The sequence below is a fragment of the Amphichorda felina genome, assembly GCF_050947745.1.
Source record: "Amphichorda felina strain 45539 chromosome Unknown scaffold_1, whole genome shotgun sequence".
Lineage (NCBI taxonomy): Eukaryota > Fungi > Ascomycota > Sordariomycetes > Hypocreales > Bionectriaceae > Amphichorda > Amphichorda felina.
In genome coordinates, this window is record NW_028145049.1 from 2,165,819 (window position 1) to 2,186,624 (window position 20,806).

Consider the following 20,806-nt stretch of genomic DNA (forward strand, 5'->3'; position numbering starts at 1 on the left):
CCTTCTTGGCTGCTATCGGATTGATGGGCCTTGATGGGCCAGTCTTCTGACAGCGGCCGAGAAATGTGAGACAGCCCTTCAACAAGACGGGATGCAAGATGGTACTCGTAGACGGAGAGGGCGATACTATGAGCCTTGGCCGAGGCACCATGACGCGCACCGCCACATCCTGCAAAGAGCCAAAAGTCTGATTTTCTTCTCCCTAGTACGAGTAGGGAGGCAGTCTCTGCCAACCGGACGACTTGGGAAACAAGCTTCAACTAGTTCCTCTGGGCACTATCCCATGGCTACCTCAGAAGACTATTGCATAATGTGTGCAAATATTTATTAGCAGTGTAGCAAATGAGTCAGGCCGTCACTCAGCCCCCATAGTGACAGTCAGGGGAGACCAGAAGAGACCAGAAGAGACCAGGTCGAGGCCTTGCTCGTCATCGTCGTCAAGTGGTCACGACCTTGGCAATCTTGAAAATCTGCCAAGGGCGAACCGCCGAAACGACCCCCACCCCCCGTCGCTTTCCGCACTCTGCGTCTCTTCCTGCAGTGTGCTGCACGCGAATTATGCAAGACACTCGGACCAAGAACCCAATGCTGCACAAACTTGGGCACGTCTCCAGCCCCAATGATGTCACCAGTGCTAAACTCTTGCTGGTGCACTCGATAGCTGGCTACATGCTCCGCCCCCGTCGCCCGCAGCCATCTTGTTCGTACTTCACCATCATGACAGCCGAGCCACTTCACCGTGCCCTTAGCATCCCCTACTTGGCGGCGTGAGCGCGGCCGTATGCAGCCAAGCCTCCAGCATCAATGCCACGCAGCATACGACCTGTCAGTCGCTACGAGTATGGTACGTGGAAGTACTCGTACTGCCATCGGTACTACTGGTATCACGGCAGTTCCCCCAATGGTGTCATACTCAGCCTATCTTCTACCGGCATGTGAGAGAGGTGCGCATGCACCTAATTTCATGCCAATCGGTCTTCTTGCGAAATGATCGATATTATTTTCCAATTTAGTGCTGTGTATTCGTATCAATGACTCGCTCCAACCCATAATCGTCAAAACGCCAATTCCGCCCATGTAAATATATACGAGTACCTGTACCCAAATCCCAAGGTAGTACTACTGGTAATATACCTAGTAGTAGTAGTCAATCTATTGCGCAGACCGCCGGGCATTCTCTCGCCCAATCTTCTTGAAGAACGCATGGCTCTCCTTCTTCCCTTTGCCCTTCTTGAGCGACTGGTTCATCCTCTTGTTCTGCTCGATGTACGCCATGTCCTGGCCTCCACTCAGTTCGCCCAACGTGCCCGCAGTTCGGCGCGCTCCCTTCTTCTGCTTCCGACCCATGGTTCCGCTGTGAAACAGGTCATCTGTGATGTCCTCATCTTCCATGGTCTCATTCTCCACCAGCACCTTTTGCAGCAGCTCTCTTCGCTCGCCGGGCGTCGCAAATGCCAGCCCAGGCGTCTTCTCGATATTAGCCAGCTGGGTGATCACCTTGAAAGCATACCCCTGATCCACTAGGAATGCCTGCCGTTTCGACGAGAAGTACATCTCCTGGGTATCCTTGCTCACCAGCGAGTAGAAGAACGCGTTAAAGCCTTCGTCGTTTCGTCGCTTGGCTCGAAGGATACGACCCAGTCTTTGTGCCTCCTGGCGACGAGATCCGTAGTGCGAAGAAATCTGGATCAGACATGTCGCCTCGGGCAAGTCCAGTGACGTGTCTCCGATCTTGGACAGGAAGAGTGTGTTGACCTGTGGGTTATGCTGAAAGTTCTCCAGCACCTGCAGACGCTCTGCTTGCCCCGTGCTTCCGTAGATGAACGCCTTTCCAAGCTTGAGCGCATATGCCTTGAGGGCGTACACATTGTCCGAGAAGACAATGATCTTGTCTCCTCGCGACTCGTGGTAGTTGATGAGGTACTGGCAGGCCTGGAACTTTCTGGGGTTCATGATGTAGAGCAGATTCTTCTTGCGGGACGGTGCCCGGAGGTACTCATCGTAGAACTCGGTCGGCATCGGGCACCAGACCTCGGCGCACTGAACTCTGGCAATGTGGCCTTGCTTAGACAACTCCATCCAGTTCGCTTCAAACAGCTTCGGCCCAATGAGGAAGTTCAGATCCGAGATCTTGTCGTCCTCTCGGAGCAAGGTCGCTGTTAGCCCCAGCTTGGAATGCGTCTTGATGGACGAGGTGACCTTTCGGAAGATGTTGGCAGGGACAACGTGCACCTCATCGAGAAGCATGAGACCCCACTCACGGCCGGTGAGGAACTTCATCATCTTCTCCGCGTCGTACGACCGCGCTCTCGATTGCGTAACCATGGAATAGGTTGTGACGACGATACCGGTGCTGCCGGTAAACATGCTCCCCTTCGAGTCTGATGTAAAGGCGACGATATCGTCTGGGTTGATGTTGGACCATTTCAAGAACTCCTGTCTCCACTGCACAACCGACATGGAGCTGGTGCAGAGAACGATGACGCCCTTCTTGATGGTGCAGGCAGCAGTGATCCCCACGAGAGTCTTACCAGCACCGCAGGGCAGGACAATCAGCCCACTCTTGGCTCGTCCGTTGCCAAACATCTTGCTCAGGCTCTTCTCTTGGTACGGCCGAATCTGTGTCCCGGGCTTGAGATCAATGTCCAGGTTCGCATTAACCTCATCCCGGCGGAAGTCGTACTCTTCGAGTACTGGATAGCCCAGGTTCAAGCACTCCTTTTGAACAGTTTCCACGTCCTTGTCTGCGATTTCGAAAGAGTGTGTAACCTCCTGGTCATCGTCGTCCTCCTCGTTCAGCGTGGCGAACACGTCGCTCTCCTGTACGGGCTGGCCATCCTGTGTTTGCTCGCCACCGGTCTGCTGCAGCCCATTGGCCTGCTTGACGCCGGCGGCATTGCCTGTACCGGGTATGACAAGCCCCCCAATCTTGGGAGCGGCCGACGTTGTAATCTCCTCGGTTCCCTGTACCCGCAGAGGTCCAATCTTGGGGTTTTTGAGCAGCATCTGGAGCATGTCGGGATCCGGGCTCTCGACGTAGTACTTGGTGTTCTTTAGGACAAGCTTCACCTTGCCGTAGCTCTTAGTGCAGCTTGTGATGAAAGCCCGGATTTCATCAGGAAGTGGCGTCTTCAAGAACCGGTCGAGGGTATTGATGATATCTTGGGGAGACAGGCCGACGGAGACGGCGGCGTACAGGCTGTGCGTCGTGAGGGCGTACTCGTGCATGAACGTCGGTCTCGATAGTGGCTCGGAAATTGTGATGAGGAAATCCTGAGCCTGGTCGGCCAGCGGGTTGAAGCTCTCCAGAATAATCCTGCCCTTCTGAGGGTCGATCCAGAGCGGTCGGTTCTGGTGGTCCTTCTTCAGGTCGAGGTACGAGAAATCACGGTCACCGAAGATGTGCGGGAGCGGTTCCCGCACGTGGTGCTTCTTTTGATACCGCTCCAGCGAGAATTGGTCTATATTCTTGTCGATGTCGCGCTCGAGCACCTCGTCGACCGGCGCGTCATCGTCTTCTAACCCTTCGGCGCTCTCGATGCTGCGCGGCGTCGCAGCCCCAGGCGTCGACATGCGTGAGGACCTCCCAACTTTTGCATCCCCCTTGACGGCGCCTTCGGCCTTCCTCTTTGGCGGCATCTTGGAAAGGTGCCGTGACAACCCGGTCCAGAGATCGAGTGTCGTGTGATGTCGAAGAAGTGGCAAGTGAAAAGCCCAGAGGGGATGGGGCTATGCTGGTATCAAATACCAGCAGGTAGCAGTTGAATCCGAACGGAGCGGATGACTAATGTTGGTCGAATGAAGAGTTATGTGGAAGAAGCCCGGGGAAAACTTCTGCGAGTGATTAGGTAGTTGTGATAACACGTAGTATTCAACTTGACAAACTACGGTACTGATAAATTCTATGGCATGCGGATGCAAATTGACAAAAACCCTGGCACTGATAAATATCATTACGAACGATCAAGTTGGGGCAGCATCATACGAATGACTGCCAGATGTAGTTGACAAATTTACTAGTGGACATCATAGGTGATATATGTGCACTAACTAGTCCTACAAGGATTTTGTCAGCCATGTCCCGCTAAGTGGCGGGAGGCGAGCACCCCGCCAAAAGTTTAGACCTCCTTCCCCCAGATCGAAGGCTATCGAAACCCCCAAGCATTCCCAACGAGTCGCAGCGAACCGCGCAAAACACTGTTTGAGATACAAGGCAAATCCCCAGGTAAAAAAAAGTTTCCCCATATCAGCCACAATGTGGTAAGTAAACATTCGTCAAACCCTAGCAGGACCCGGCATCCCCTGACACTTAAGTCACAGCAAGCACATTCTCAACGCCCAAGTCGCGATCCGCTCGCCATGCTGTACGTTCCTGCCCGACCCTCGAACCGGCCCATATAGTCGTAAGCCACGGGGGGGCTGAGTCAACTCTGTTCTAACATTTGGATCCCAATAGGCCGCAAGTGGTTCGACTGTGCACAGTGCCACCAGGAGCAGGAGTCGCACGAGCTGATGCAAGCCTTCGAGATGATCTTTGCGTGCAAGAAGTGCAAGAAGTGCTTCCGCAAGGACGCCCAGGAGTTCGAGGAGAGCGACGAGTACTGCCCCCACTGCGATAACCACTTCGTCATCGACGCCAAGACCCCCAAGGCCGCCCTTTCCATCGAGAGTGACGACGTGCGCATGGATTCCAAGATGCTCAAGGATGAGCGTGTGCAGGACCAGAGGAAGAGGACCATCTTCGACCCGACCACCGAGGCGGACAAGCTTGGTTGACGAGTGGGGTATTCGGCCAATATGGGATATTTAGCATACGGCGTTGGGAGACATTTGAAACTGCTGGCGTCACGCAAGACGCAACGTGAAAAGGATTTAAGACATGCCCGGCATTATAGTTGTTGGTACACAGCGCGTAGCGCCTAAACATAGACCGCTTCTTTCTATGGATTTCGATTACAGTCACCCTCTAATCCGCAGAGGAGTCATCCGGACCCCGCGTCAGGATGGCCGCACTGCCAGTCCCCGGAGTCCGTCCGGTCTTCTTCTTGGCCGCCTCCTCCTGCTTCTCCTCCTCAATCTCCTTGACGTAATCCTCGATCTCGTCCGTGTCGAGCATCTCAATCTCCGCATCCGGGGTCATCAGAGCAATCTCAATGTTCTTGGCGCCGGTCTGAACCACCTCAAGCAGCGACTTAATGGCCAGTCGGATGGTAGCCTCACGGTCCATATCCTCCTTGTAGTTACGCTCCAGAAACTCGCGGACCGTCTTGCTCGAGCGGCCGATAGCATTCGCTTTCCTATTGAATCATTAGCCTGATGGCCGAGATTCTGTGAGATGCGTGCACCAGGAATCTTACCAAGCAGAGTAGATGCCCGAGGGCTCCGTCTGGTACAGTCTGGGCACCTTGCTTCCCTTGTCGAACCCAACAACCAGCGTGCTGATGCCGAACGGACGGACACCACCAGCCTGGGTGTACCGCTGCTGCACACCTGCAACGTACTTGGTAATGTAGTCAATCGTAACGGGGTCTTCGACGGACAGGCGGTGGGACTGGGCCTCTAAGCGCGCCTTGTCAACGAGGATACGGGCGTCGGCGTTGAGGCCAGCAAAGGCCAGGGCGACATGGTTGTCGAGGAGCTGGATCTTGGAGGGTGTGATTCGGGTGTCCTGGAGCTTCATGGCCGATCTCTTCTCACATCCTAGGACAACGGAGTCCTGGCCCTTGACGCCGACGGCGCAGGTTCCTGTACTAGACGTAAGCGGTAGTGTCCCGCATCGGTGATGGATGGAACGCACCCCTCTTCACAGCCTCGCCCGCATACTCGACCTGAAAGACGTGGCCATCGGGACTATCTCGCTATTAGACGATACTCAAGATCAATGTCGGATTTGGTAACGAACCTGAAGACTGTTGATCAGTTAGTACGCGCCAAGTGAAGCAACACTGAGGGGGGGGACGTACCCGACAGAGCTCTGTCGTATCCGGAGGCCATGATTGCTAGATATGGGAAGCCTTGGGCGACACTTCAGGCTTGGCAGAATGGTGATCGTGGAAGCTATTGAGAAGGCGAGGGGGGAGTCGTTTTTGGGTTGCGGTTTAGAGGATGGCGATGGGCGGTCGTGGGAGGTACACGCTGGAGGCAGTGGAGCTTCGTCAGTCCTGCAGCCTGCCTGCCTTGTGGTGATGCTGAAGCTGTCTGGAGCTGCCCACCAACGCTACGTGGGGGACGAACGGATAAATGTAGCGGCGGGCCCGTTGGTCCCAAACATCAACACCACTGCATTTCTACTGGACTTCCGTTTCGGTCCTTCGTGTGTTCCCCTGTTCTCCGTCACACAATATGGAAGAGCGTCTTCCCTAAATCAACCGCATAAAGTCCTCAAACTACGAGGTTTTGACGTTGGACGGTGTCGTAATCTCAACTAAGCCAATTCGCTAACACCCCGCAGCCCTTCGCGGAGCTCTCCGCCTCCTATCTAAGGATGAGCCCTCCCAAGGCAGTCTCCTCACCCCTAATTCCAGATGATCAGCCATGAATTTTCGTAGATGGACGCCACCCTGGCTGGCTGCTTCTCTAGCCCATTCGTCGCGATCGTCTTGGGCGATGCAGAGGCTATCGATCCACGAGAACCGGATTCCAAGTTTCCGTGTGAAAGAGACGGCCTCTTAGAACTTGGGAGCCATCATATACGCCTCCGATGCTCATCCGCATTTGTTGACAAGGCCCGAATCAGAGCGTGTTTGCCACAGCAATTACTAAGGCTCACATCCGGCTCAAGAAAGCCCCCGTGATCACAAAGTTTAATATCATCGCTCTAATCAGTCCCAACATCAAGCACGCGGGTAGGCGTAGACGCCGAGGAGTCTTGCAGATCCACACATATCTGGTGCGAGCTGCTGCATATCCTGAGGCGCTCCCGTACCCTTTCCAAGGCTCTCACTCGAGGACGTGCTAGTGGGAATCTCACACGCCACTTGCAAGCGTGGAATCGTTTCTCCTAGCCACAGGGAATCTGGCTGCTAGTGTAAGTACAGGCAAGTGAGCACAGGTAGCCAGTTCCACTTACCCGCCCACGAGAAGACCGATATGTGCAATGATAGAGGCTCGATGGTCATGGAGAAGTCTCGTGCTGACGTGGTGTCACTAAACTCCAGCCGGGCTTGGCATCCCTCTCTCTCGCAGACTTGTCCAGCGCTGTGAGCTTGACCACCATCATCGACCGAACCCATATCGGAGGCCTATTGAGCCGACATGTCTTGCACCGTGCCGGTCTCGATTTCTTCACCCAATTATCGTGTGCCTTATTCGGCGAAGGAGTAATAAGCTGCTGATGTCCCTACCACCACTATCCACTTGGGGGCCATTCCAGCTCAGATGTGAGTTTCAGCTCAAATGCTAGTTTCAGCTAGTATCTGTAATATCGAAAATTCAGAGGAATAAGATGGACATCGAGACGTCATCTCCAACACTACTCAGCTAGGTACTCCTCCTGCATTAATTCCCCACATGCAATCAGCACTTCGATTGATAACCACTCAGACATATATCGTGTTAAAAATTAATCAACGTGAGAAGAACTTATCCTAGGCAGTCCAGCTGCCCACAAGCGTTATATATACTAGTACAAAGCCATCGCAAACCGCTGTGCTCCATATGGGGCCCGTCATGTCCAGCACGCAGCCCTGCCCAAGGTATCTATGTCCCATCCTGACCCAGCCGTTCTATCCCTCTCCAAAACCATATACCATGTCTTATTTTCATTTGTTGTACAAAGTTCAACTCAGTCAGTTAGTACCTGGCAATCTCAAACCAGCTGTTCGCCTGAAGCACCGACGCCAAGTGCTGCCCCTTCTCGACCAGCCGGGCCCTGAAGGCCTCGAGCCACAGGATCTCGGGAAAGCCCTCCTGGATCGTAGCATTGACGTCGCTATACAGGTCATGGGCTATCGTCATGGGCGCCACGAGCATGTCGGGCTGGGTCGTGGCCGCCAACGCAGCGTCCAGCCCACGACACATGTTGGCCGCCAGCTCGCGCATCTGCGTCTGCGTGTACCGCGTCGGGTCGTCGAGGTGCAGGGCTGCGGGGAGCTCCGGCCACATGTCTGGGTACGAATCGACTACGGGGAGGAAGATGATGCCGTATAAGGCGTCGATGCAGCGGCGCAGCGGGATCTGCGACATCCAGTAGTACAGGAACATGATGCCCGTGACGTTGTCACGGAAGGCGTATGTGTGGGCGAAGGGGTGGCTCCCGGTGGGCGTGGCCTCGGTCCAGTAGCTCAGAGGCTGCTCGGGGGTTCCCTGGTTGGCCAGCTGCAGCCAGCGCTCGAATCGAGCCTCGAGGGCGAGGCAGCCCTGGAGGATCTGCTGGGCCTCATGGCGCCGTGACAGCGTGGGCTGGAGTTCTGCTATTTGGTCGGATCGCTCGAGCAGCGTGGGGAGGTAGGCAATCAGATCCAAGAGCTGATCCAGGGGGCATTTGGGATGCATCACCCAAGGTGTCGTCGTCCAGTCTGCGTCCGACAGGAAGGTGGCCCGTCGCTTTAACAAGGCAGCGCTGATCTAGATTACTAGGGTTTAGTCTTTGTCCACATAACGCCGAATCTATCTGTATAGGTAACTTACCGTCATCGGACGATATACTCTCACGAAGAAGTGATGGTTCGGAAAGCATGTATAGTGCTGGGGGCCCATACGCTGCACGGGGCCGATAACAGGCTGCGAGAAGCCCAGGTCTGCGGGTGTTTCTAGCGTGTGCTTTTCACGTCCTCGTCTTTAGCATGAGTTCCAGCACGTTTTGAACACGGGGCAACCGTATGCCTACCTCGGATAGGAAGACACAGTAGCTCCGGGCTGGTCCCTCGCCACCGTCAGCGCTCGAGAGGTGCACCAGGCAGCGCGCACTGGCGTTGAACATGTCCCCCCCGGTCATCATGGGGAGTTCTGTTGGAGTGTAGGGAGCGAGCGATATCATAAAGGGCACGTCGCCGTCGACCGAATGCGCGCCACTCGACGAGACACCCCGAAGGGGCGCTTGCAGAGCTGTCAGGAGCGCATAGCAGTCGGTGCCCTGGCTCCTCCTAAGGATGATGTAGTCTTCCCAGGCCGACGCCAGGGGCGGAGCGGCCGCGAGACCCTGGAAGCTCCGTGCGCCCTGGGGCTCGGGAGTGCGCTCGGGGGTTGTCAGTTCAGGGGTGCTTCCCGTCTCGGCCTTGAGGCGCCGTCCCCTCGCAGAGGAGGAGGAGGAGAGGGACGGGGTCTTCCTGGGGTGCGACGCAACACGGCCTCTATTCTCCGGCGTGCCTGTGATGAAGACCATCTCCCTCTCATAGCCTTCACATTCCCTCCCGCTTTTGATACACTTCTGGCAGTGTGGGCGTTCATTGCTGCACTATAGAATGGGCCAAAAACCCCGATCAGTCGTTGTCCACAATAGGGTGGTATGCCTCGACAGACCTTTACCCTTCGCTGCCGACACGTTTCGCAGCCTTTATATTTTCCCGGGACGCCGACCATGATGGTGCTTGTTCTGGAATCGCTCTGGAGTCGCTCTGGAATCGCAATGCCCTCAGGATCATCTGCTAAGCGACGAATTTGGAAGGAGGAGGAGAGCCTTGGTAAGGCAGTAGTTTGGTGAAAGTCCTAGCGGCGCTCACTAAGGAGTGTTATATAGCTCTTCTCACAAGATCTATAAACGACGTCGGGATGCTAACGATTGGCTAAGCGCTCGTATATGTGCCAATTTGAGTGGTTCCGCTCCACTGCAGGGCCACCTAAGGAGAGAGAGAGAATACACCCCTTATAGAGGGCGTTCGTCCGAGCCCGTTAAGACCACATGGCACCCCAATGGGTAACCTAATATCCATCCCATGGCATCGGATGGCACATACGGTAACGGCACCAGCGAATTGGATCCTACGACAGCACCCAAGACACTCACCCTCCCAGCCTTATGGGGCTCCTGACGTTCTGGTGCTATGCACTGCTTACGTACTTATGTACCCCGGGCCTCAGCCAGCCGGCCACGTTGCCTTGAAGTGATTAGCTTCCCCTTTTTCCTCGGCCGTGGCGGGACATGGGGGTGGGAGGGAGGAGAGGGGAGGAGAGTGGAGGAGGGCTAGATTGGCCCCCAAGATTCCCCAACTTGCAGGCTTGTACATAGTAGTAACACGGGCCTGGGGGGGGCCTGGCCAGTGACGATGGTATTTTAACAGGGCCGAGAAGCTTCGGAAGCTTGGGTAGAATCTTGGGAAGCTTGGGAAGCTTGTGTGGATTAGGATTCGTAGGAAGCTGCAGCGGTGGGTTTCGTAGGGCTGACAGGGGAGGTCGACGGGCGGTGCTGGTTGGCTGCGGTCGTGGAGGAGCTGAACAGGGGCCCAGATTCACCTCATGAGACTCAAACCAGTGAGCGTCCAGTGAGGGCCCCAAAGAAGGTCGGTCAACGGCCGAGGGATCACAGGGATCCTAGGGTGGGTAGCAACCACGAGGGTTCAGGGACGGCATGGACAACGCAGTTGGGGATCCTCCAGGCCTCATTCGACCATTCCCAGCACCTTTTTTTTTTATGACAGGAGGTTGCCTTGCATTGGCCATAGGCCCGACGCCATGGAGCTGACGTTGTGGAACCTGTCCTGCATACAAAGTGCCAAGTATCCGTCATTAGGCCAGGGCTGTCATCTCGAGCTACTGTATCCGTCCGTACCTGGTGGCTATTCACCATGACTAATTAATAGGCAACGTAAATAGCATCATGACATTGGCGGGTCCGGTCATTATGAATCGCGCCTCACCGCACCTCTTGCAGCACTGGCCACTGGGTCCTCCGTAGGGGGCGTGAGTGGTGTGCCAACGGTCAGCAAGCGGCATTTTGGTGTGACAGCCAGAACGCTTCGGCAATGATTCCAGATTGCCGAGGAGGGCGTCGTGATATGAAATCTTTGCTGGCCGGCGAGAATACTGCCCGGCCACATATGGTAATAATATTCGTGACAGTATGTATGTATGTATGTACGCGAATTCCATGTCTTTTATCTATGTTTTTTGTCGCTGCCGGCTCGGGAGATGACAGGCCGAGTTTGAGGGATATCAGATGTACTTGTACGGGTTCATGATGCCATTCTGCCATCTAGCGTCAGCCATGCGCTCCACGCAAAGAGCACCCCCTCAGCTAAACAGGGGTAGACGGCAAAAGTGCAAAAAGGGGTTGCTCGTAACTTACTGGATCATAGAGGTTTTTGATCTGCTTCATCAGCCCAATCGTCGTCTCGTCTCGGCTGTAACCGATATAGTTCTTCTTGGCAATCCCCAAACCATGCTCGGCGCTGATGCTGCCGTTGCGCTTCGCGATCCACTCATACACGTACGGTTCTAGAACCTTTTCGACGGCCTCATCATATCTCCGCACAGCGACGTTGAGGTGGAGGTTCGAGTCGCCCATGTGCCCGTAGCCCACCACACCAACCACGGGGAATTCGTCCGTGTCGCCCACCAGGCCAGCCTCCTCCATCTTGGCCGAGATGTCGTCCACTACAGCGTACATCTCACTGAGCGGAATGGATACGTCATACTTGTACGTACCGCCCCAGTGTCCCAGGCACTCGGGGATGCCCTCGCGCCAGCTCCACAGGGATTTGAGCTGCGTCTCGTCCTGCGCCACGACACCATCCGCAATTATCTCCTTAGTCATAACGTCCTCCAGGAACGCCTCCAGCTTCGCGTAATCGTGCTCACCGTTGGAGCCACTCGTCTCGATCAGGCAGTAAAAAGGGTGCTCGTCCTCCAGGGGCTTCTTTCCCTGCCTCACGCGCTGCACCAGGTTCTGACTCTTGCCGTCCATCAGCTCAAACGCCGACAGGATCTCGGACAGCTGCTTCTTGGCCTCGCGGAACGCCAGCTGGACCTTCTCGAAGGACTCAAGCCCGAAGAAAGCCACGTTAACAGCCGACGACCGCTGCGGGCACTGTATTGAGACCTTGGTGATGATGCCAATGGTGCCCTCGCCGCCAATATGCAGCTGCTTGAGGTCGTAGCCCGTGTTGTTCTTGCGCAGCGTGCACAGGTCGTTCATGATGGTCCCGTCCGGGAGAACAGCCTCCAAGCCCAGCACGCTCCCGTGCAAGCTTCCGTATCGCAGGAGGCGCAGACCACCGGCGTTAGTAGCGACATTACCGCCGATGTGGCACGACCCCTTAGCGCCGAGGTCGAGCGGGAAGATGTAGCCCTTCTCGGCAAGGAATCCGTCGACAACCTCGAGAATGCAGCCGGCGTCGACGACGAGCGAGCCGCTGACTTCGTCGAAGGAGTGGATCGTGTTCATGCGGCTCATGTTGATGACAATCTCGTCAAAGACGGGGACCGATCCACCGACGAGGCCAGTGTTGCCGCCCTGTGGCACGACGGCGAGCCTGTTCTCGTTGCAGTACTTGAGGATGTTGCTGACGTCGTCCGTGGACCCAGGCTTGAGGACGAGACGGCACTGGCCCTTGTACTTGTGCATCCAGTCCTCGTTGAAGGGCTCCATGTCGGACTCGGCGTCGGCAGTGACGCCGTCGATGACGGCCGACGGCGACCCCAGGAGCTCCTTGAAGTAGGCAACATGATCGGCGGTGAGCTGCGTGAAACGCGCATCGCGCTTGATGCCGGGGTACGTCTCGGAGGTGAGCTTCGCAGCGCGTCGTGCTGGGGAGGGCGCAAGCAGCCTAGGGGCCGAAGTCGCAATGCATCGAGCGTGAGGTGGCAGGTTGGCGAGGGCGCGGGCAGCCCGGGCTTCGGCCACTAGCGGCCTCAGCGCTCGCACGACTCTAGTGCGCGATGCCATTGTCGCTGTGTCCAGGTGAGTTGAACAATAGACGAGACGTAGATGGTTGAAGGGGGACGTGGAGAGAGACCCAAAGTCAATTTATCGGACGACTGCTGGAGTATTTTCGGGAAGGAGCTACGGAGGCCGAGTCCGGCCTTGCACACTAGCGCCCGAGCCTACCCTGGAGCCATAGATGTCCCCCATATCCTACATACCACGAGGGGTGCTCGGGAACAAATAGTTCTGGAACTTCTCGGGTAGTAGTACTAGTTCTTGCAGGACAATCTTAGCCGTGGTTCTCTGTGTGTATGTATCATTTTATAAAAGGCTCTGTTCTGTCTAGGTAGTTCCACTTCACTGTCCCCATGGGGTAATAGAATCCCAATCCCCCCACATCGGTCGTGCATCATGTCTTAGTAGGGAGCCCGACATCACGTAGTGGAATGCTACCATGGTAGCATTGATAATACTACGAATCAATCAATTTATGACTTGGTATAGAAGGAGATGAAGAAACCCATGTGCTTGACACGCCCCATGCACACCAGAACACCCAACGATGCATCTGCCATACCAGTTGAGAAAGATCGAAGAATCCGCTGCAACTCCTCAAACCCACAGGAGCGAATACCATCATACCTATCCAGCACCAATTTGTTCGACACTCACCACTATTATACCACTATACGCTGACCCCGTTCGTCTTCGTCTCCTTGCGCGGGCTAACGCTTCGGCTAGCCCTGTCCTGCAGGGAGTCACCGGCGTCTCCGCCATCTCTCCCTCGTTCCTCATCGATCATCTTTTCCATAAAGGAGATGTAGTCGTATTGCGGCATGCCACGATCCCCAGACATATCGGGTCCCTTATGCTCCGGCATCATCTCCACGAGCTGGTCAATCACCTCGTCCGGTACTAGGCTGTGTCGTAGATCCATCTCTGTCACGTATGGCTTCCCGTCTGCCACCTCTCGGAATGACTGGAATACTTGCTCGGCCGTGTTCTGATCCTCTGTCACATCCACCATGAACCGGATGAACTGCTCAAATGTGACGACGTCGCGGCCTCCGGACGTGCCCATGAAGTAGTTGTGCATCTCATCCTCCGAGTACACCAGGCCTAGCGAGGCAAGTGCTGCACTAAACTCGAGCTCCTGCAACGAGTTGCTGTCGTCGCGGTCAAAATGGCGGAAAACACTCTCGAACTCTTCCAGCTGAATGGGCGTGAGGTTCGTCATGCTTCTCGCCACCATCTGATTTTCCAGGAAAGACAACTTCTTCTGAACCGATGACTTGACCAGACCGAGCTCGTATGACAGCTCGTCGTATGTGTAGGTGGTGAAGTCGTTCTCCTCAATGTTGGCCTCTTGACATTTGTCGTCTACGGCGGCTATCGCATCCAGGTATCGGTCCATGGGCGGCAGATTGTCGCTCAGCTTCCTAACATGATGTAGCTGATCCTCGACATCTCCATCCAGACCGGAGATGGCAAGCTGCATGGTGTTGAGAGCCATGGCGAAATCGTTGGCCTTGTCTGCGAATGACTTGCGGAGGGCGTTCTTGATGCTGTCCGACGGTTAACGTCGCCTCTCACAGTTGTTTCATGTCCGCGCCAACTTACTCTCGTATGGTCTCGTTGATGAGTTGTGCACGGTTCATTTCAACCTGGGACAGGGTCCCCCACGCCTTCTCGAGGGCCTCCAGGGACAGGTCTGCGGGGGGCTCCCAAGGCCGCAGGCGGTATGTCCCCAGCTTCGTTTTGATGTTTCCGAGGAGGGTGGCTAGATCGCTCTTCTCAGCAACCCACTCGCGCTTGCTGCCCTTCTTGTAAGCGTTGAACTCGGCTAATTGGGCCTTGGCATCTGCGTATGTGCCCTCGAACTCTGCCTTTTGCCACTGATCGACCTGCCCCTGGATACACTTGATGAGCTCCCTCATGCGTCGCTCGTACGCACTCTGCATCTCCCATGCTCCTTGCATATTGTTGACAAACTTTTCGACTCGGCGACCGGCATTCTCCACCTTTTCCATCTGGGAGAAGGCATGGAACCAGTAGGCGATGTACGTCATCAGACTTCGTTCGTCAGGCTTAGGAACGTCGCACACATCTTCCACGTCCAGCAAGTCGGGGATACCAATCTCCTTATGAGCGATATCGAACGCCAGCTGCATATTCCCACGGTGGTCAGACTTATCGAGCGAGTCATAGTCGATGAGGTCCGGTCGGTGGATGTCCAGGAGGGCACAAAAAGCCAGGCCATCGTTCCAGCTGGTACTAAAGTCCCTGACCTCGACTTCGTCGTAGCAGGCTGTCTTCCGCTGGCACCATAGCAGCAACCCTTCCTTGGCCGACATTCCTTCCTCGTTGATGTCGCTGATGGTGAAGCGTAGAATCAGCGTCCATATTAGGCCTAGGATGATCTTGCGGTTGCCGTCAACAACGTCTTCGGCACCTATGTTGGTCATTGGAATGCCCCTCGACTTGACGAAGTCGAGGGCCAGGTTGGAATTCTCAAATCGTTGGACTCGCATCTTTGGCTTCGAGGCATAGCGACCGAGTGGCTCGCCGGACAGGCATTCGAGGAGGTGGATTAGAACAACCTTTGGGGGGGGATGGTAAGCCATGTGTCCTCCCACAAACGGGGACGCTTTCCCTCAACTTACACCATCACTCAGGTCCTGGACTAGGTCCTTGACCACGAGGCCGCGGGCCTCTATCTTGGTATTAAGCCTGCGTAGGGAGCATCGTCAGCTAGGAAGAAAAAAAAGCACCAACATCAAGGGCTGGAGCGGGCGCAACTGCATACCATTTTGTAAATGTCTTCTGCTGGACAGTGATCCACCGCTGCTGCTCCGCAAACGCCATCCTCGTGAGCCCTTGGTCATGCGGCGGCTCAAGGGCAGCAAGGGCGTCGGCTGGGCTGCTGGCACTTCGGTGGAATCTCCTCGCCTTGGTTGCCAGGTGGTGCCTGGTGTTCTTGATGCCTAAGGGAGCGACGCTGGCGATGCTGTTGCTTGCAGACCGCTGTACCCGAGCAGCATGCAACGCCTTCTTGTCCCGCCTGGTGCGTGGGGTGGGGGAAGTGGAGGTGGCCCAGGGGTGGTCCTGCCGGTCCTCGTCCTGGTGGGGTTGATGGCGCTGTTGATGGCGGTGCTGGAGGTGGTGCTGGAGGTGGTGTTTGCTCTCAGCTTCGGGGGATGGGGGGAATGAAAGGACACCGGAGCTCGTCGAGACGGTGGAGAGAGTCGAGGATCGGGACGACAACGGGGAGGTTGCGGAAGAGGCTGTCGGTGTTGATGGGGAACTCAGAGAATGGTACCTAATAATGAACCCACTATGGAAGTCGTCGCGGTGTAAACAAAATTCCGGAAACTGCTCAGCGCCGTGCGGGTTGCCGGGCGGCGGTGATGGAGACCCCTCATTCCCCTGAACGAGATCACTTCCAGCGCTGTCGGGCATTTTTAGTGGCCCAGAGCGGTGGCTCTTTAGCGCGGGTGCTCCCTCGGTGGACTCGGTGGACTTGGGTACGAGCAGTAGTTCAGGCGTGGCGCCGGGCAGTCCCGCAACCTTGCAAATTGTTCCTGGCGAATGCGGCGAGGACGAGTCAAAAGTGACAGGCGGGCTCTAATCTGGCCGTCAATGGTCGAGGACTTTCAACAAGTTGGCCTCTTGCCTCTGGGAGGCGGTCCTGGCTGCACTCAACTTATACGTGGGAGCCCTCAAGCCCCTCCTCTCCCGGTGCCCGAAACACCGCCCAACGCAGACTGGGCTTGAACTATGCCAATGCTATGGCCTTTCGCACGGGGTTGAAACGCACGGCCTCGCCAATCACGACTCCCTTTACAATCATCCAAGGCGGCAAGACTGTCATCACCTCACTTTGATCCCTAAAGCGTACCCCTCAGACCGTGGGGACTACCCCAGACAAGGCCTTGCCTCATCCGATTCATGCGAATGATTCCATGGCTTCCTGTTCTGTTCGGGGTTGACCAGCTGTAGGAGTTGATGAAACAAAAACCGTGATACACTCTTGATATTCATGTTTGCCATTGGCCGAGTCCGCCTTGATTCTGGGTTGGCCCGGTCTGGTATTTTTCATGCCCTCTCGCCGACTTCTCTTGCCTTTCGGGGATGCCATGACCCGTTCCATTCCTGTACTGTGTTATCTGACGCCACCGAGAGGACAATGAGGTGCTCTGTATCGGTTAGCGGAGGCTCTATGCGAAGCTTACATGTAACGGGCTAGCGAACCCTAGTCGAAGGACCTACCACACGTCCCTGTCACACTCTAAGGTCGTCGCCAGACCGGGACTGATTCCATCCTCGTTGCGATGCCTGAGGAAAAAGAGCAATGGCGAGGAGAAGGACTCGTAATATACAGCGAATATGCTGAAATGGTGGTACATTTTTTCTTCCCAAAGTACAATTCTAAGCAGTATCGTACAGCCAAGCTCCCCCTCCCTAGACACCCTCCTCCTTCTACCGGCGGCCATGCTTGGCCGCCTTCTGCTTCTCCTTGGACCGTAGGGCGAACCTCTCCTTCCTCCACGCAAACACGAGGTTGTCCACATTGCCCATGTCGTGCCTGGGCTTGCGCATGTACGTGAGCTTGGCGCGCCTCGCGCGCTTCGGCCGGCGCCAGATGATGTCGATGGCCGCCACGGTCGGGCTGTAGATCTTGTACCACATCTCGGTGCTCGTGCGCATCAGCTGGCCGCGCAGCTGGATGGCCGTGTCGACGCCGCTCCGCCGGATCTGCAGGAACACGCCCGCAAACGGCTCGCCCGACTTGGGCGTCACCATCAGCACGTCGCCCACCTTGGCGCTGTCGAGGTGCGCCTTGGAGAACATGCGTGTCCGCGCGCCCGTCGGGTCGAGCTTGGCGATCTGCTGCTGGTTCAGGGCCGGCATGGGGTTCGGGAACGTCTTGCGGATCGAGGGCACCTGCGGCCACACCTTAAAGTGGCTGACCTTTTCGATCTCGTCTCCTAGAAGAAACGTAAGTCTACTGTAGCGATGGGGGCATAGGAGGTGTCTCGGTCGTACGTTGACGCCCGCTGAAGGGGGCCGGTGTTCGGGGGGTGGTGGCAAAGGAGCGCTGGCACGTCCGCTGGTATCTCGCCTGCCGCAACGCGGACTTGAGACAGCTCGTCGGCCGCCTCACGCCGGCGACGTTCATTGTGGCTGATATGTGGTCGTCGGGTAATGGGGATGACGCTCCAAGATCATCAACTTCTGCAAGAGGCTTTGGGAGCCTGGAATTTCGCACCATGCTGGGATTGCTGGGGTCGCGGCCAATTCTGGCCTGTGATTGGCCCGGCTGATATATTCACCGACCACTTCTGTTAGATGGATCCGCGTCGACCACCGTGACTTTTTCGATGTCCCTCCGATGTTCATTCTACCTGCACAACCTCTCGCCAAAATGTACAGCAGGACAGTACAATCGTCCCTACGGGGCGCTGGGCGCCTCCATGGGCCATCATGGGCCTCAAAATTCCCCTGCATGCGGTCCTTTAGCACGACACCTGCCTATGGTATGAGCCCGCTGCAGTCGCCTTGAGGAGCGTGGAGCTGATGAGAAGTGCGACGACAGGTGTCAGGGCGATTTACTCCGAGACGGACAACGCCGAATTAAACTCGATTCTCAACACGATCCAAGAAAGCATCATCCTCCCGGCGTACCTGCCCCAGAAGCAGCGCCGCATCGTCTTCGACCCCAAGAAGCGCAACTATCTTGAACAGAACCCTATCGATATCGAGGTGGAAGGCCATGAGCACCGGTTCAAGAGCATCGACGTGGCCAAGGACATCCCGGCGGCGCGTGAAATGCTATGGAAGGCCCTTGCCGCGATGAAGACTAAGGAGGACTGGGCCAACCTAGGGACCATCCTCGCCGGCTTCCGCAAGGCGAGGGTCGTGCTGAGCACCAACCAGCAGGCGAAGCTGATGCGCCTGGCCATCCAGAATGGGCAGATCGGAGTGCTGCTTGAGTGCCTGAAGCAGGCCCGGGAGACCGGGCTGTACGTGGCCAACAAGGAGCAGCTCCTGACGCTGTTCCAGGGCGTCAACCGCCAGATCCTCGACGCCGAGGGGGACGTGGCCGAGATCAAGCAGGCGACGAGGTCCGGTGAGATCATCCTGGACCTGATCCAGCGCCCGGATAACATGGAGAAGATGGTGGCAGGACGGGACACGCGCTCGTTTCTGCACTTCTCCCCGCTTGCCCGCGGCATGCTCCTGCACGCCCGTGTGTCTCTCGTCAAGGCCAAGCAGCAAGCCGAGGAGCCCATTGACGAGGACATGGTCACGATCAAGGACGACCTGCTGCTCCTCAACTCGTTGTGGGCACCGCATTTGCGGGACGGGATCCCGCTCTCCGAGTTTCCGGAGCTGAAGGAGATGAATCCCGCCCACACTGTGCAAAAGGCGAACCGCTTTGTCCCGCACGCCGTCAGCGGCAGCTCCTATCTACAGTGCCTGGGTTGGGTAATTCGGGGCATCAAGGTGGCAGAGGAGCTGTCCATCGACGAGGCTACGCCGTTGCTGCCCCTCGTTGAGTCCCTCGAAACCCACGCTGCCGAGGTCATTCGGGAGTGCGGAGAGAAGAGCGCCAAGTGGGCTGAGGAGTATGAGGCTTTGAAGGCGGGCGCATAAGTGTTTTCGTCCGAAGGAAGGGCGGTGGCAAGGGGCGCATTTTGGGCATAGGCAGCGGGAAGACGTGTACCATCAGCATGTAAACAAGGGATCATCAGGAGGGAGCTTGTGTAATATATATACAATTGGAATCCGCTACGCTTACGGCAGCACTATGTACTTTTCTAGATGCTTGGGAATGGCGCCGAGCAGCTTCTTCTCCGACAGCCACTTGCGCGAGAACAGCCTATCGGCATACCTGTACGCGCCGTCGCAGAGCATGGTCACGACGGTGTGGCCCTTGCCCAGCTTCTCGGCGACCTCCTTGGCGGCGACTACGTTGAGCGAGGAGCTGGCGCCCAGGTACAGGCCCTCCTCGTCCAGGCACCGATAGACCATCTCGATGCTCTTCTCGTCGGCAATGGCCAGCGACCCGTCGAGCAGGTCAATGTCCGGCTGCAGGTTGTCGGTGATGCGGCCCTGGCCGATGCCCTCGGTGATGCTGGAGCCGGTGCGCTCGATGAGCTTGCCGCCGGAGCTGATGTACGAGTGGAGGACGCTGCCCGGGGGGTCGGCCAGGAAGCTCTTGACGCGGCCGTTGGACACGTCCTTGAGGTAGCGGGTGATGCCAGCGAGGGTGCCGGCGGTGCCGGTGGCGCAGGTGAAGGCGTCGATCTTGCCGTCCGTCTGGGCCCAGATCTCGGGACCCGTGGTCTCGATGTGGGCGCGGCGGTTGGCGGTGTTGTCGAACTGGTTGGTCCAGACAGCGTTATCCAGGTTCTCGGCGTGGCGACGGGCCTGGTGGTTGTAGTTGTCTGGGTTGTCGAAGGCGACGGCTGGGACGGGGTAGACCTCGGCGCCGAGGAGTCGCAGCAGGTCAATCTTGCCCTGGGACTGGGTGTTGGGCATGTAGATGACGAGCTTGTAGCCGCGCGAGCGGCAGACGTGGGCGAGGCCAATGCCCGTGTTTCCTGCGGTTCCCTCGACGACTGTGCCTCCAGGGCGCAGCAGCCCGCGCTCCTCGGCGTCCTTGACCACGTACAGCGCAGCGCGGTCCTTGACAGAGCCGCCCGGGTTCATGAACTCAGCCTTGCCCAGGATCTCGCAGCCCGTCTCGTCGGAGAGCTTGTTCAGGCGGATGAGGGGCGTGTTTCCGATGGCTGGCGGGCGCGGATCTGGGTCAGCACGGAACGTTCAAGAGGGCCCAATGGCTGCGACGTACCTCCGGTGAGGCCCTTGGCGATACCCTGCGCCTTGGAGACCTGGATGGTGTGCAGGCTGGGCTCAGCAGCCGCCTTGGCGGACGCGGCGAGGCGCCACGCACTTCGACGGAACATGTTGATCTGTGTCTTGCCCGAAGCACTAGTCTCT

General features: G+C 56.7%; 9 protein-coding genes across 9 annotated transcripts; 2 read left to right on the plus strand and 7 right to left on the minus strand.

Moving 5' to 3' along the window:
* Positions 1-1,152: 1,152 nt before the first annotated feature.
* On the minus strand, positions 1,153-3,639 carry SSL2 (P-loop containing nucleoside triphosphate hydrolase protein; the record flags this gene model as incomplete). Its single annotated transcript, XM_083190197.1, has 1 exon — positions 1,153-3,639. The coding sequence occupies one exon, from the start codon at positions 3,637-3,639 to the stop codon at positions 1,153-1,155; it is 2,487 nt and encodes an 828-aa protein (XP_083054056.1).
* A 616-nt stretch (positions 3,640-4,255) lies between these two features.
* On the plus strand, positions 4,256-4,776 carry ACO1O0_000701 (CHY zinc finger protein; the record flags this gene model as incomplete). The annotated part of the gene is made up of 3 exons (XM_083190198.1): positions 4,256-4,260; positions 4,321-4,364; positions 4,457-4,776. 3 exons carry the CDS (start codon positions 4,256-4,258, stop codon positions 4,774-4,776), a joined length of 369 nt encoding a protein of 122 aa, XP_083054057.1.
* A 190-nt stretch (positions 4,777-4,966) lies between these two features.
* On the minus strand, positions 4,967-5,994 carry PRE6 (proteasome core particle subunit alpha 4; the record flags this gene model as incomplete). The annotated part of the gene is made up of 5 exons (XM_083190199.1): positions 4,967-5,297; positions 5,358-5,745; positions 5,798-5,850; positions 5,903-5,909; positions 5,964-5,994. 5 exons carry the CDS (start codon positions 5,992-5,994, stop codon positions 4,967-4,969), a joined length of 810 nt encoding a protein of 269 aa, XP_083054058.1.
* A 1,797-nt stretch (positions 5,995-7,791) lies between these two features.
* On the minus strand, positions 7,792-9,387 carry ACO1O0_000703 (uncharacterized protein; the record flags this gene model as incomplete). Its single annotated transcript, XM_083190200.1, has 3 exons — positions 7,792-8,565; positions 8,828-9,336; positions 9,366-9,387. 3 exons carry the CDS (start codon positions 9,385-9,387, stop codon positions 7,792-7,794), a joined length of 1,305 nt encoding a protein of 434 aa, XP_083054059.1.
* Positions 9,388-11,088: 1,701 nt separating this feature from the next.
* Positions 11,089-12,820, minus strand: DLD2 (FAD-binding oxidoreductase; the record flags this gene model as incomplete). The annotated part of the gene is made up of 2 exons (XM_083190201.1): positions 11,089-11,121; positions 11,222-12,820. 2 exons carry the CDS (start codon positions 12,818-12,820, stop codon positions 11,089-11,091), a joined length of 1,632 nt encoding a protein of 543 aa, XP_083054060.1.
* Positions 12,821-13,484: 664 nt separating this feature from the next.
* ain1 (uncharacterized protein) lies at positions 13,485-15,664 on the minus strand (the record flags this gene model as incomplete). The annotated part of the gene is made up of 4 exons (XM_083190202.1): positions 13,485-14,364; positions 14,420-15,399; positions 15,463-15,529; positions 15,606-15,664. The coding sequence occupies 4 exons, from the start codon at positions 15,662-15,664 to the stop codon at positions 13,485-13,487; spliced, it is 1,986 nt and encodes a 661-aa protein (XP_083054061.1).
* Positions 15,665-17,278: 1,614 nt separating this feature from the next.
* ACO1O0_000706 (mitochondrial 54S ribosomal protein bL19m) lies at positions 17,279-17,978 on the minus strand (the record flags this gene model as incomplete). Its single annotated transcript, XM_083190203.1, has 2 exons — positions 17,279-17,787; positions 17,846-17,978. 2 exons carry the CDS (start codon positions 17,976-17,978, stop codon positions 17,279-17,281), a joined length of 642 nt encoding a protein of 213 aa, XP_083054062.1.
* Positions 17,979-18,305: 327 nt separating this feature from the next.
* Positions 18,306-19,456, plus strand: ACO1O0_000707 (uncharacterized protein; the record flags this gene model as incomplete). Its single annotated transcript, XM_083190204.1, has 2 exons — positions 18,306-18,336; positions 18,396-19,456. The coding sequence occupies 2 exons, from the start codon at positions 18,306-18,308 to the stop codon at positions 19,454-19,456; spliced, it is 1,092 nt and encodes a 363-aa protein (XP_083054063.1).
* Positions 19,457-19,597: 141 nt separating this feature from the next.
* On the minus strand, positions 19,598-20,772 carry CYS17 (tryptophan synthase beta subunit-like PLP-dependent enzyme; the record flags this gene model as incomplete). The annotated part of the gene is made up of 2 exons (XM_083190205.1): positions 19,598-20,595; positions 20,658-20,772. The coding sequence occupies 2 exons, from the start codon at positions 20,770-20,772 to the stop codon at positions 19,598-19,600; spliced, it is 1,113 nt and encodes a 370-aa protein (XP_083054064.1).
* Positions 20,773-20,806: the final 34 nt, after the last annotated feature.